An 11,479-nucleotide genomic window follows, 5' to 3' on the forward strand; every position below is an offset into this window, starting at 1 on the left:
TAGACCGATTATCGGCCTGTAACTGGAAGGTCCTGGTTCCGAGAACAGTTGCTCCATTCGGTCAATGATTCCTGGGAATTGGGAGATGAGAACGCCAGAAAAGATAAAATCGGATTGTTGCAAAGCAGAAATATTAGCTGAGCTCGCAAAAAAGCTTTGCTTTTTTCTTCTGTAGTTATATACACTAACCCAGTCTTTGAGTTTTAAAAAGCCAATGCGTTGGAGTCTCGTCTTCACAGACCCGAGAATTATCGAGTAATAAGACCAAAGACCCCCCTCTACAGCAAAGATATTACGGATGTGATTTGACCGAAAAACCATCCTCGCATCTCAAAATTAGTTCTCCTTTTGCTGGCGCTCCAAATGAAAGATCCAATACCCCAAGAGGAAAATTGCCATCGCAATAGCATCTCTGCTCGGCGAAAGCGAGAACCTCCACGAAATGGCAACGGAGACATTATCTGTGAGCACGTTGACTGCCAAAATGATCCGCCGACCCTCCGCTTTCCATCTCAATGGAAGTGTGTTTTCTATTGCACCCAAAGAACGTCAGACCTCGAAACTGACCTTCGAATCAACAAACACATGGACAGGCATGAGCGACCCTACAAATGTTCCGAGTCCGGTTGTGAAGAAAGGCAAGGCTTCGCCTCGAGTGGTGACTTCCTGCGCCATCAAAAAGAATTACATGACAAAGGCAGCAAGCTCAGAACCCTTTCATTTTGTTCATACAAAGACTACACTCGCAGTTCTTCTAAGCCTTTCTTGAGAGCCGAGAATTGGCAAGACCATTTTCGGCGGATTCAAAAATAAAAGGATACGAGTAAGACCGAATCATTGGAAAACGTATCAAACGAGCCCACCACCCCCGAAAACGCTTCTCTTAGACCCCACGACGGTCGCTACCCAGCTACATTCCTTTCTCGTGAGAATATTCTACAAATGGAGGCAGACTCCCTCCACGGTCTTCTAGTGGAAAAGTATTGACGTATCCAGGAGCTTGAGCGACAGAAAAGGGAATTGGAAGCAATGAATCGTGGTCCCAGAACTAGATCATCGTCTTAGTGCCCTTGAGAAAGAGACGTTACATTGGAATCTCAGTAATTTTTGTTGCGGATTAAATCCCAGTGTTTGATCAATAAATCAGATAACCCATTGATGATTGGCGATTTCCACAAGTGTCATTTTGGCCACAACGCTAGTCTGACGAGTCATGGCAGTAAAATTTCAAAGCCTATCAAGGTTCTTTCCATTCCGTTTGCATCAAGATTGAGTGTTATACCAACTCATAGATTACGCCTGGGACCTGAAAGTGTGAGTTCAGTTCCAGTAAGCGCAAAATAGGATGTATGTTTGGGATTATAGTCGCGGACCACCTTTCTATACCCGAGGCTTGCCTCATTTGCAACGGTGGGTTGCTCGGACCCCTTCTCTTCTTTCCTACCTAGTCAGAAAGCAATCTATGGCTTGGTATACTTCCGATTAGAATCCAGTTTCCAATACATCAAAGTCTGAAGATCTCATAGAGCACTCCATCATAAATAAACAGTTCCATCCACCGGTTCCCTACCACTGTGATTAACAATCCAAATCAATTCACAAACAGAACAATGATTAACTCTACTCTTGCTATTTCAGCAAAGATTTCTCTGGGGAAATTGAATCTTCTTCTGGTATGGTTGAAAAGTCCTTTAAGTGATCTCTTTTGACTAAAATACCAAGATGAACAATGGATCAGACTGGGCCATTCACTTCAAAAGTGACACGATAAACCAGAAAGTCCAAGAGTCGCTTCACATACGAAATGGACATGCAACGCACGAAATCAGAGTATCGGAGACAGCAAAGATGTTCGGTGGAGAAATTCAAGCCGATAAAAGGGTTGTGACTGTGAATAGTCCTGTGTGTTCATAAGAATTGGCTTAGGGTGTCCAAAGTTACACGCACTTTCAAAGATCAAAGCGATGACTTGGGCAGATGGTACAAGGTGTTTTGTCCACCCATGCTGCTGGTGGCAAAGCTGCAGCCAAGACAAAATTCAGCGTCTAAACTAGGAAATATGAGCTAGGTAATTAGCTTAAATAAAACGATACCTTCTGGAACAGGGACTCATCTATCTATCTACTATCACCCTCTTTTCTCTGTAATTGATATCACTCCATGGAGGTCACCGACCGATTCTTCAACGAGGAAAGGCTTCAAATTGACGATGGAGCTCGCAGCTACGGGTGGTTAATGTCGCAAGTTGACTGCCTCTTCTGCTCCGACACATTCAAATCGAAGCAAGCGCTGCATCATATCTTGAGACACTATGAGAAGGCCGATCCCGATCTTCGTTTTGGCTTGGACATCTTTCTACAAAGCGACTGGGCTCGCAAGTCTGCTATCGCTCATTGGAAACTTTTCACCGACTTCGATCAAGTTGTGGACAGCCAGGAATGCCTGCAAAGTGAGCACGAATACCCAGATGTTGCCTCGTGCTGTGCATATGAGTCTCCAGGTGCCTTCCATTTTCTGATCCGACAAGGGATTATTCGGTCATGCTACTACAACAGCTTTGGACACAGCCTCTTCCTTCTTGCCTTTCAGGAAAACGTTATTGAAACAATTGGTTACATGATTTCTACGATGAGTCCTTTCCATCTTCTTGCTCCTGCATCGGTGGCAGAAATGTGGGATGGGAGGTCAATCCTTCAACTGGCGGCGACAAACTCGGTTGTATTCGGTATGTGCTGGGAAAAGATTGACCAAATGCCTTTGGACCTTAAAGAGACTCTCCAGGAAAGAGAAATCCGCAGCATTTGCCAATTTGCAAGCATGGGCCTAGCCTCTAGTTTGTATCGAAGAGGCATAGATCTTGCTGATGTGGTGAAGAAAGATTCTTCTCTTTGGCTTGAGATGATTCGCTATCATTTAGAACCAACATCTCTTTTTGACTGGCTTTTGATGAACAATTGCCTACCTCCGCAAGACTTTCTTCTCTGTCATCCGGACCCCGATTCCGCTTTGGACTGGCTTTTGGCAAACAATTTCCCACTTCCATGTCATGGACATGGCCAAGAGTTTCTTCGGGAATTTGCGATCTACTGTGGCAGGTTAGATGCGGCCCATTGGCTGTCCTTAGATAGGGTAGCGACCTGTTCAACTAGTGGATTGTGATACAAGTTTTGACTCACTGGCCGGAAAATATAAGATGCGTCATATTAAGCCGATAAGCGTATAGAGCTCTGGAGAACAAGGTGTTGCGAATCTGTTCTGTGAAACTTTCTCCGCAGAACTCGATGAATACTAGCTATCTTTTTCTGGCCACAACATTGTCTTGAAAGAATCTACGCAGCTCAGGCATTTACCGGGTTTTCTCGACAGATTCCCAACTTCAAATAATTGAAATACATTTTCTGGTAATCTGTTGCATCAGATCTGCTTGGCCTTTCTCACTAGGTCACGTTCCCATCCTGGATACTGTTTTAAGACAACTAAATCTCACCGGTAGCCTCTAGACTCGAGCAAAATCCACTGGGTAGTAGAAGTCCTCATAAGAAAACTAAATAAAAGCTTTCGAGAATGATATTTCGTGATTAGTGGCTAGGTGTACGGTGTCAATCGAATTGTTCTTGCACAGTATGAACGAACGAAGCTCGATTCCATACGCTTTTGGCACGATGTCTACAATAAATATACGGGTTCGATCTCGTATATAAAAAGGATGTCGTCCTGGTTCTCTTAGATCTGGGTACGATATAATCAGCTCGATAGGCTTCTCTTAACCCTCAAGAGGAATATACCCACTCCTATTTCATTCCGATATTTGCTGGCCATTGCTACGACTCCAAGATGTACGATACCCTGAGAGAGTATTGCGTCCTGAAAGACGTAGCGAAGAGCTCAGGGCTGGGGCTCGTCTGTGTTGCATGTGATCTGGGGTTTCGCGACCAGGACGTGCTATACAAGCATTTCGACGCTGAGGAGGATCACAACGGCGTCCATAACGGATTGTCCAAGAGAGAGGGAGATTTCATCCTATTTTTGGATAGCTATCGGACAGCTGTGGGTTGGGAAACCATCTCGAAAGATGATTTCCCAATCAAATTTAATGAGACGGAACGACGACCTGGACGTCGGCCATTCTACACATTCTTTGAAATCGATTTTGTCCTGGAAAAAAAAGGCCAGCTCAAATTCAACACTTTGGAAAAGAGTCTTGCAATTGTGTGGAGAATTGTCAGGAATGCTAGAAAGGATTATGTTTGTCCTCTATGTTTGGTTCTCTGCAGCACTACAAAAGCATTTTATTACCATTGCGACCAACTGAAGGATGATGTCCACACGGGCCTCGCGTACAAAGGCCCAGATTGCCAATTGTTTCTTCCTCATTATTTTACTGCCCTCAAGGCAACAGTACCGGAGACAGAATTGCCTTTGGGTAGGGGTCGAAAGGGCACATACTCGTTCCATGAGTGTTTCCGGCTGGAGTTCGTCTTGCAATGGAAACAAGGTGAGTAGGCTCAAGAGACGAGTCCGTGATTGGTCCTAACTATGTGGTAGTGGATTCGACCCAAGTCTTTGGAGTATGACCTGTTACTGGCTTCTGGCGATTAGTTACGATCTCATGAGCCCCACAATCACAAGCCTAGGCACCGCGATCGTCGGTGACTAGCGATGCAGGGGCTGATGTTTGCAGGAGCAGGTGTTCCCCAGTCAGCCCCCGCAAAGCGGCGTAATTAAATGTTTTTGTATCATCATTTTACACCCCAAATGAGAAACTTTACGGTCGCGATCGCTACTCGCATGATTTCGAAGCTCTAGAAGTCCTAGCTTATATGTGAATTTCGAAGCTCTAGAAGTCCTAGCTTATATGTGCAATCACTATAAGTTGATACGGGTCGCCCAACCGCAACAGTATTCTAAAACACCCACCACAAGTTTCTATAATTCTTTTATCTAACCAAAGATCTCGATATCTCATATTCTCATGCATTAGCCTCACCCCCTACTACGAAGCTGTTCGTAACAATCATGATGCAAATCAGTGGCCTGCAATATCTGAAATTCTGGGGTGGTACAGCTGATCGCAACAACCGAAAGAAAGACGTGAGTGATCCGATGAAAAACCGGTTGCGTAAACTCATCCCAAGAACAGACTATCATTTTCGTGGGAGCTGAATGTGGTATTGACCAAGTCATGGTTCACTTTTGGCGAAATAAATGGCCTGAAACTTGCTTCTGGGAAGACTATGAAGCAATCGGAGCAGAAGCGATGGCAGCGGTGGTAAAGGCTCAATGGCCCTGCCAGAAGCTGCAAAAGCTAGCACATATATTTCAAGAAAAGGGAATTAGTCGGGAGAATGCAATAAATTCCATGGCAGAATTGGCATCAGAGTCTGAGGAAAGGAAGAAATGTGCATTTCTTCGGCTCAATGAAGTTGGAAGCAAGTTTGACTAAGAGGACCACAGACAGAGCTCGAAACAAGATGAACAGTTGGGCCAACTAGAGAAGGATGTATGTTAGCAAAGGAAATACGGTTACAAGTGAATCTCAATCTCTCAGTCCCAAGAAATATTTTGATTGCAAGACTAGTCCCAAAGATCTCTCGCGTAGCTCATGATTTCATCGTTCCCCAGACCTTGAACGCTTAGTTACCGCTGGAGAATGCGCATCAGCACCCTCGTTAGCCTGAAATCCAGCAACAGGAGCTTTCGTGTTCCATTATCTGGCAAACATTTTGTCGCACATATCTGTTTGAAATTAGCATGCACGATACGACACCCACTGCAAATTATCGAGAATGTTGACCGGCACGTCCAAGCGAAGGCCATGCATAGTTGGACCCAATGGAGCAAGTGTCCGAGATACTGGCATTATATCTTGACGACTTAATTAGAGTACCAGTAGCATTTATCAAAGACCTTTTCTTTCAAAACTAAGATCTCCATGGCTTTCTTCCCTCTCACCATGTCGAATGACGAGCGCAAAGCTTCCATATTGGAAGGCATGCTCATCAAAGCGAGCAAAAATTACGTTTGTCCGGTCTGCTTCAAGTCAAATTCACAGGCCAGCGACTTGAGAAACCACCTGAAACAGATGAAGGAAGCTGAAGATCACAAAGGGCTTTCGGAACGGGAGGAGGCAAAGTTCCGATACAGCTACGAAACAATCATGGGATGGAAACCAACAGACAAGGACCCCAAACTCGACCTGCCACGCGCGCGAATCGTTGCGTTTACAAGAGACGTTGTTGTCACAAAAATGGCCTCCCAAGCAGAGGACTTTGTGCAATCCAAGATCCAGATCTATCTGCAAATTGCAGTTTCATCAGGAATGACTCACGTGTGTCCCGAATGTGTGGATGAAGATGGGCAGTATTTCAATAAGATGGTAGATTTCGACCGCCACTGTTGGGAAAAAAGCGATCGAACGCATATGAGCCTGCTATCAAAAGTCCCCGCCACTTTCCTTCCTACATACCTCATCGCGATGGGGCTTTCCGAAATTGAAGAGTTGCCTCCTGGACATGACAAACCGGGACGCTGGACAAATGAACGATATCTGAGGACTGCCTACGTCTTCAAGACCAAGAAGAGGTACTCCCGCTCAATGGAAAAAGGGTATAATTTCAATGCTAACACTGAAACCAAGGTTCACCGGGCCGGAAAGTCCACATGGCCAGGAACAGCTTAACATCTAATTTAGATGTAGCTTCATGTATCTGTGACACGTGCATTCATGCCTGCGGAATATACGAATTTGTACCTAAACAATGCTGCGAGGTTGTGCCTTCGATTTTTACTCTAGCGCCTGAAGCAGGCAGTCAAAAAGGTCCAAACAGTAGATTTATCAAGCGATTTGTCTTCTACCCACGGGCAGCCCAGATGCCCATAGAATTCCGGAGCAGCTCCGTGCTCAAGGTGCATTCTGAACTTCGGATAACAATACTCTTCAACGTACAGTGCAATATCCGCTGACACTAATTCTGCATAGCTCAAATCATTGCGCGCCAATGCAGACAGTGCTGGCAACAGAAAATGCAGCGAGGGGCTCTCGGCCGTGCTCCTACGATAAGCTTGGTAGCCACCGGTGGGGTCGACAAGCTTGCCGTACTTTCTTGAGCACTTTGTTTGCAAGCCACTTGCCTGGATGCCCTGTACCACGGCTGTCAAAGAATAGTAGTTGCGAATATTGTGGAAGACCTGCAGGGGACTGTCAGTTAGAGCTGAGACTGAACTTAAGAGTGTTCTAGCATACCTGAGCAAGACTATCAATTTGAGATTCCAGCCCAATCTCAGCATCCATGCACTCTTTCACCTCAATCATCAGCTGATTCCATCGAGAGCCCAAGATGGAACGCGCCTGGGCCCCATCATCGGTAAATGCGGCCTGCGTGTATTCTCTAAACAACGTCACATCTTTGCGCGATGTAAGTTTTGCAAGAGCTGAGGCGTCGTTCCATCGCAACTGCTCTAAAAAATCATTTCTGTTGTCAAGTGGCGAGCTCCAGTCCACCCCGAGTGGGGTTAAAGAATTTTGGAACCGAGTTTTCAAAACCTGCAAGTCTTGTAATATTTTTTGAGCCGAGTCTGCTTTCTCCAGGACCTCCTGTAGGGGCCGGATTATCAATTTTTCAAGATGTGCTTCTAGTGTGAGAGCCAAATCGTCTGCTCTGGCTCCCTCTAGGCCGTCATATTCCGGCCTCTGGTGCGCTGCTCGGTCTGCCTTCCGCCAAGTGTATTCGATGGTGGCGTGGATGAAAGGGTCGCTTTGAGATCTTTTCAAGCACTATTCAAGATTAGAATACCCAAGGATGGATCATCCAGAGCGGAAATAAATTACCTGTTTAAGAAGAAGCAGTTGGTTGAGATGCATCGGTGCCTTGATCAAACCAAAATAAAGTTTGGCACTGAGGACTTCATATGTCCAGAGAAATGTCTTGGTTTGCTTAGAGGGTAGATCCAAAGCTTTCCGTACGAGAGCTCCGAAAGGGACCTCCTTCAATTTCTCGACGCTTCTTTGTGACAGGTCTCCAGCAAATTTTGAAGGACCTTTGTTCAAGATTTGATCCAAGCGTGTTCCCCAGTTTGGAATGTGATTTTCCGCGCCTGTCGTAGTATTCAATGTCTCTGGCCCGGCATTTCCACGCTTACCGAGATCATCACTATACAATTGATGTTTATCGATTCCTTGAAAGACAAGCTGTTGGAATTCCTTTCTGCGTCAATCTCTTTTTTTGGCCTGTAGCTTTTCTATCTCCCAGTCGGCGTCATAGCTTGGGACATTTATGGAGGCTTCTTGCTCTGTGGAGGCGGTGCTGAAGGATGAAGAAGGTGCTTTGTGGATGGCAGTAGTGTCATCTCAGTTACTGAAGGCATAAAAGATCGTGAGTGTGGTGATGGGGATGCAATAAACCTTTCTGACTGGCATCGCTAGTCTGCGATATGCCGTCCACCTTGATCGAAGAAATTGGGAATCAATCATGAGCCAGTGCCAGGCGACGGGGTCATGGATATATCAATCTGTGTTGTAGTTCAGAGGTCTTAATTGTCTTATTTTTCAAAGGGAAACATTAGGCTATATATATACAACGAGAAGATCAACTTGATTTCCAATCAACTTGGTTCTTTCTATAGATATCTCGGGATTAATTCCGATGGTTCGGCTTGGTTCCTGATCTGCACCAGCCTCATATCACAACAATCTGCAAACGCTATGCATCATTTGCATGATCGCTGGCCCCGTGCGACCGGAGTGGTTTGCCGATCATGAGTCGTCTGAGCCCCTGAGCCTCCAACACAGCTCCCAGGAATACTGTAGTCACTTCTGCCGGTAAAAGGATGGCGCTCATTGTCGGAGGTCTGGATCTGTAGGTTGGCCGGGATTGGATTGAAGGGTTTATCCGGCTGCATTCAAATTGCGCAAGGATCATCGGGCTCCACAATGCGGTTTCTAGGAATGGAAAAATACCAGGTTAATACAGATGGCTTTCAATACATTGTAACTTTTCGAATCGAACCTACTCAAAAGCGGCAATAAGAATTCCAAGGACAAGGCGATGCGGAGGGTGACTTCCTTTCTGAGTGTAACGGCTGCATAACAACTATTGTCCTTAGCTGGTAGCACTACCGCACCAAATCGTTAAAAAAGATCAATGTGTCAATGTACTGTATCGGAGTAAACTTCTACATCCATAACCCGAATCGTTCTTGCTACTGTACTGGCTACTCACACGTTGAGCCTGGTTCTTAACCTTTCACCCGGCTATTCCTACAATGGTGTCAAGTTCGATCTCGGTTTATACATATGTCTCGTGACAAATTTTCATCAATCGACTGGTGAGGTTGGTCTGTGGAGTACTGTGTGAGTAGGGGCATTTTCATGAAGGATTTGTTGTAGTTCAGAGGTATGAATTGTGTTATTGTTCATAGGGAAACATTAGGCTATATATATACAACGAGAAGAACAAGGTGATTTCCAATCAACTTGGTTCTTCGTATAGATATCTCGGGATTAATTCCGATGGTTCGGCTTGGTTCCTGATCTGCACCAGCCTCATATTACAACAGGATTAAATTTGCGGACCGCGATTTTTTGTAGCTACATGCGACCAATACTCTCATTTATTTTCTGGTAGATTCAGCATAGCAAAAAATCACAAAAATTCCGCAAACTAAATTTCTACAAAGCTTTGAAAATCATCAAAATTCTATTGTCACGCACGTAGGATTAAAGAAAGGTAATTTCTTGGGCTAATTTGGTAGTCCGTATTCTCTCGCTGTGGCAGGGCATTGACCAGCTGTCCGGGAAGATGGTATCTCTGTACAGGATTATTTACAGTACAAATAAGGCAGTTGTTCATCTACGAGAATCATTAGAAGTAACCTCAGTTCCCTCCCAGTCCCTAAAACCATGTAACACGAGCCGAAAGCAAAAGTCATTCCATCCGCACTATATATGCACATACACTAGCAGGTATGAGTATGCCTGGGAAGCAGAGCCACCCGCTGGTTTACCCCCTTGCCCTTTTTGGCACGTTTGCACAAGCCCCGTACGGCATGGAGGTTGCGGGCAGTGCTGCGTGTGAATGTAGCTCTGCAATTAGCGCATTCGAATTTTGGAGCCAATCCTTCCTTTTCGCGCTGGTGTCTTAGAAGGTTGCTGAAAGTGGCGAAAGTTCGTCCATCGCACTCATGATCCCAGCACCGATACTGGCGAGGCTGACTTTCGATACCGTCAGTCCCTGGCGCAGGGAAACATTGCAAACCGTGATCAGCAAAATAACCTTCTCGAATTTTCGAGCAGTTCGGAGCACCCCTTGATCAATTATCAGTTTTGATACTGTCTGTGGCGTTACGGAGGATACCCACAGAATCATAAGACCATCATGTGGCGTGAAAGTTTCTTTTGAATAAGGATCTGGTGAGAGCATGAATGAACTAGAAAATTGAATTTGGTCAAGACCATACGGCTGGAAACATATGTTATGCTTTCTATCTCGCGGGACAGTGCTTACTCGTATATTTTATTTCTCTCCAAGAAAATCTCATGCGAGCCTTGCAAGGACTGGGTATCAATTCCGGAAACTTCACCAGGCAGATCAAGATATGACAAGGAAGGCGGAGGACAGGAAAGTGGAGGGAAGCGCGTGGAACCTCTTTCTAGAGAGGCCGAGGGCCACACAGTGGCAGTGTCGACGGGAAGATAGCCAGATAGAGTGGTAGTCTCAGCCCCCACGGGCTCGAGTATGAAGCTCTCATTCATCTTAATGGAAGAGCGTTCAGCTTCTAGGCAAATGGTAAGTAATGGCGTGAACTTGACTCGACGGCGTAAAAGGAGACCGTTAGAGATGGTCTTGTCGAGTTATTGTCTAGAAAAAGTGCGAAGGGCATTCCCGGGAGCTTTCATATATGGAGTTATTCCTGGGATCCCAGTGCCCCCGAATGCTGATCCACAGTCTTGAAATGGTAATTTTGCTGCAATGACGCTAGGCACGATTCTCCAGCCCGTCTCAACACAGGATAGATCGGCCCATTTGCCTCGCTCGGGTGGAGGTAGTTTCACTCTTCCGGTTGATCACTGAACATTGCTTTCCCACTGAGCGAGCGTATTCCTTTCAGCACAGTATGCAGACTACTTTTGGCTCGAGATGATTCACTACTTGGGGCACCGGCCCGGCTACTTTCGTCGATTTCTTCTTGGAACAGATTGGTGATGGTGATTTGCTAGCCCGCTTCGAATCTTGAGCTCCAGTACTTGTCCGACAGCTCAGGGGTCAGCGCTGATTTCTCTGAGAGCGGGGTCGTGAAAGATGCCCTGCAAGCCTGGTGGAGCCATCGCATTGCATTCTGTTCTAGATTCATGGACATATTCCGAGTTGTTTTGTAACCAACTAGCTCTTAACGCTGCTCCCGACTTCCGAAAGCTGAGATGAGGGCACTGATCTCTGCTGCCGAAGAGGCTCAGTCAGTGGCAAGGGCAGAGTAACTTTCC

General features: G+C 45.8%; 6 protein-coding genes across 6 annotated transcripts; 5 read left to right on the plus strand and 1 right to left on the minus strand.

Moving 5' to 3' along the window:
• Positions 1–442: 442 nt before the first annotated feature.
• N7509_000401 (uncharacterized protein) lies at positions 443–769 on the plus strand (the record flags this gene model as incomplete). Its single annotated transcript, XM_056625048.1, has 1 exon — positions 443–769. The coding sequence occupies one exon, from the start codon at positions 443–445 to the stop codon at positions 767–769; it is 327 nt and encodes a 108-aa protein (XP_056493630.1).
• Positions 770–2,160: 1,391 nt separating this feature from the next.
• On the plus strand, positions 2,161–3,159 carry N7509_000402 (uncharacterized protein; the record flags this gene model as incomplete). The annotated part of the gene is made up of 1 exon (XM_056625049.1): positions 2,161–3,159. One exon carries the CDS (start codon positions 2,161–2,163, stop codon positions 3,157–3,159), a length of 999 nt encoding a protein of 332 aa, XP_056493631.1.
• A 675-nt stretch (positions 3,160–3,834) lies between these two features.
• N7509_000403 (uncharacterized protein) lies at positions 3,835–4,503 on the plus strand (the record flags this gene model as incomplete). Its single annotated transcript, XM_056625050.1, has 1 exon — positions 3,835–4,503. The coding sequence occupies one exon, from the start codon at positions 3,835–3,837 to the stop codon at positions 4,501–4,503; it is 669 nt and encodes a 222-aa protein (XP_056493632.1).
• Positions 4,504–5,019: 516 nt separating this feature from the next.
• On the plus strand, positions 5,020–5,443 carry N7509_000404 (uncharacterized protein; the record flags this gene model as incomplete). The annotated part of the gene is made up of 2 exons (XM_056625051.1): positions 5,020–5,091; positions 5,141–5,443. 2 exons carry the CDS (start codon positions 5,020–5,022, stop codon positions 5,441–5,443), a joined length of 375 nt encoding a protein of 124 aa, XP_056493633.1.
• A 510-nt stretch (positions 5,444–5,953) lies between these two features.
• On the plus strand, positions 5,954–6,679 carry N7509_000405 (uncharacterized protein; the record flags this gene model as incomplete). Its single annotated transcript, XM_056625052.1, has 1 exon — positions 5,954–6,679. The coding sequence occupies one exon, from the start codon at positions 5,954–5,956 to the stop codon at positions 6,677–6,679; it is 726 nt and encodes a 241-aa protein (XP_056493634.1).
• A 110-nt stretch (positions 6,680–6,789) lies between these two features.
• N7509_000406 (uncharacterized protein) lies at positions 6,790–7,861 on the minus strand (the record flags this gene model as incomplete). The annotated part of the gene is made up of 3 exons (XM_056625053.1): positions 6,790–7,188; positions 7,244–7,774; positions 7,829–7,861. The coding sequence occupies 3 exons, from the start codon at positions 7,859–7,861 to the stop codon at positions 6,790–6,792; spliced, it is 963 nt and encodes a 320-aa protein (XP_056493635.1).
• Between the last annotated feature and the right edge of the window lie 3,618 nt (positions 7,862–11,479).

The sequence above is a fragment of the Penicillium cosmopolitanum genome, assembly GCF_028827165.1.
Source record: "Penicillium cosmopolitanum strain IBT 29677 chromosome Unknown utg000003l:1.0-3747932.0:1.0-3751027.0, whole genome shotgun sequence".
NCBI classification, from domain to species: domain Eukaryota; kingdom Fungi; phylum Ascomycota; class Eurotiomycetes; order Eurotiales; family Aspergillaceae; genus Penicillium; species Penicillium cosmopolitanum.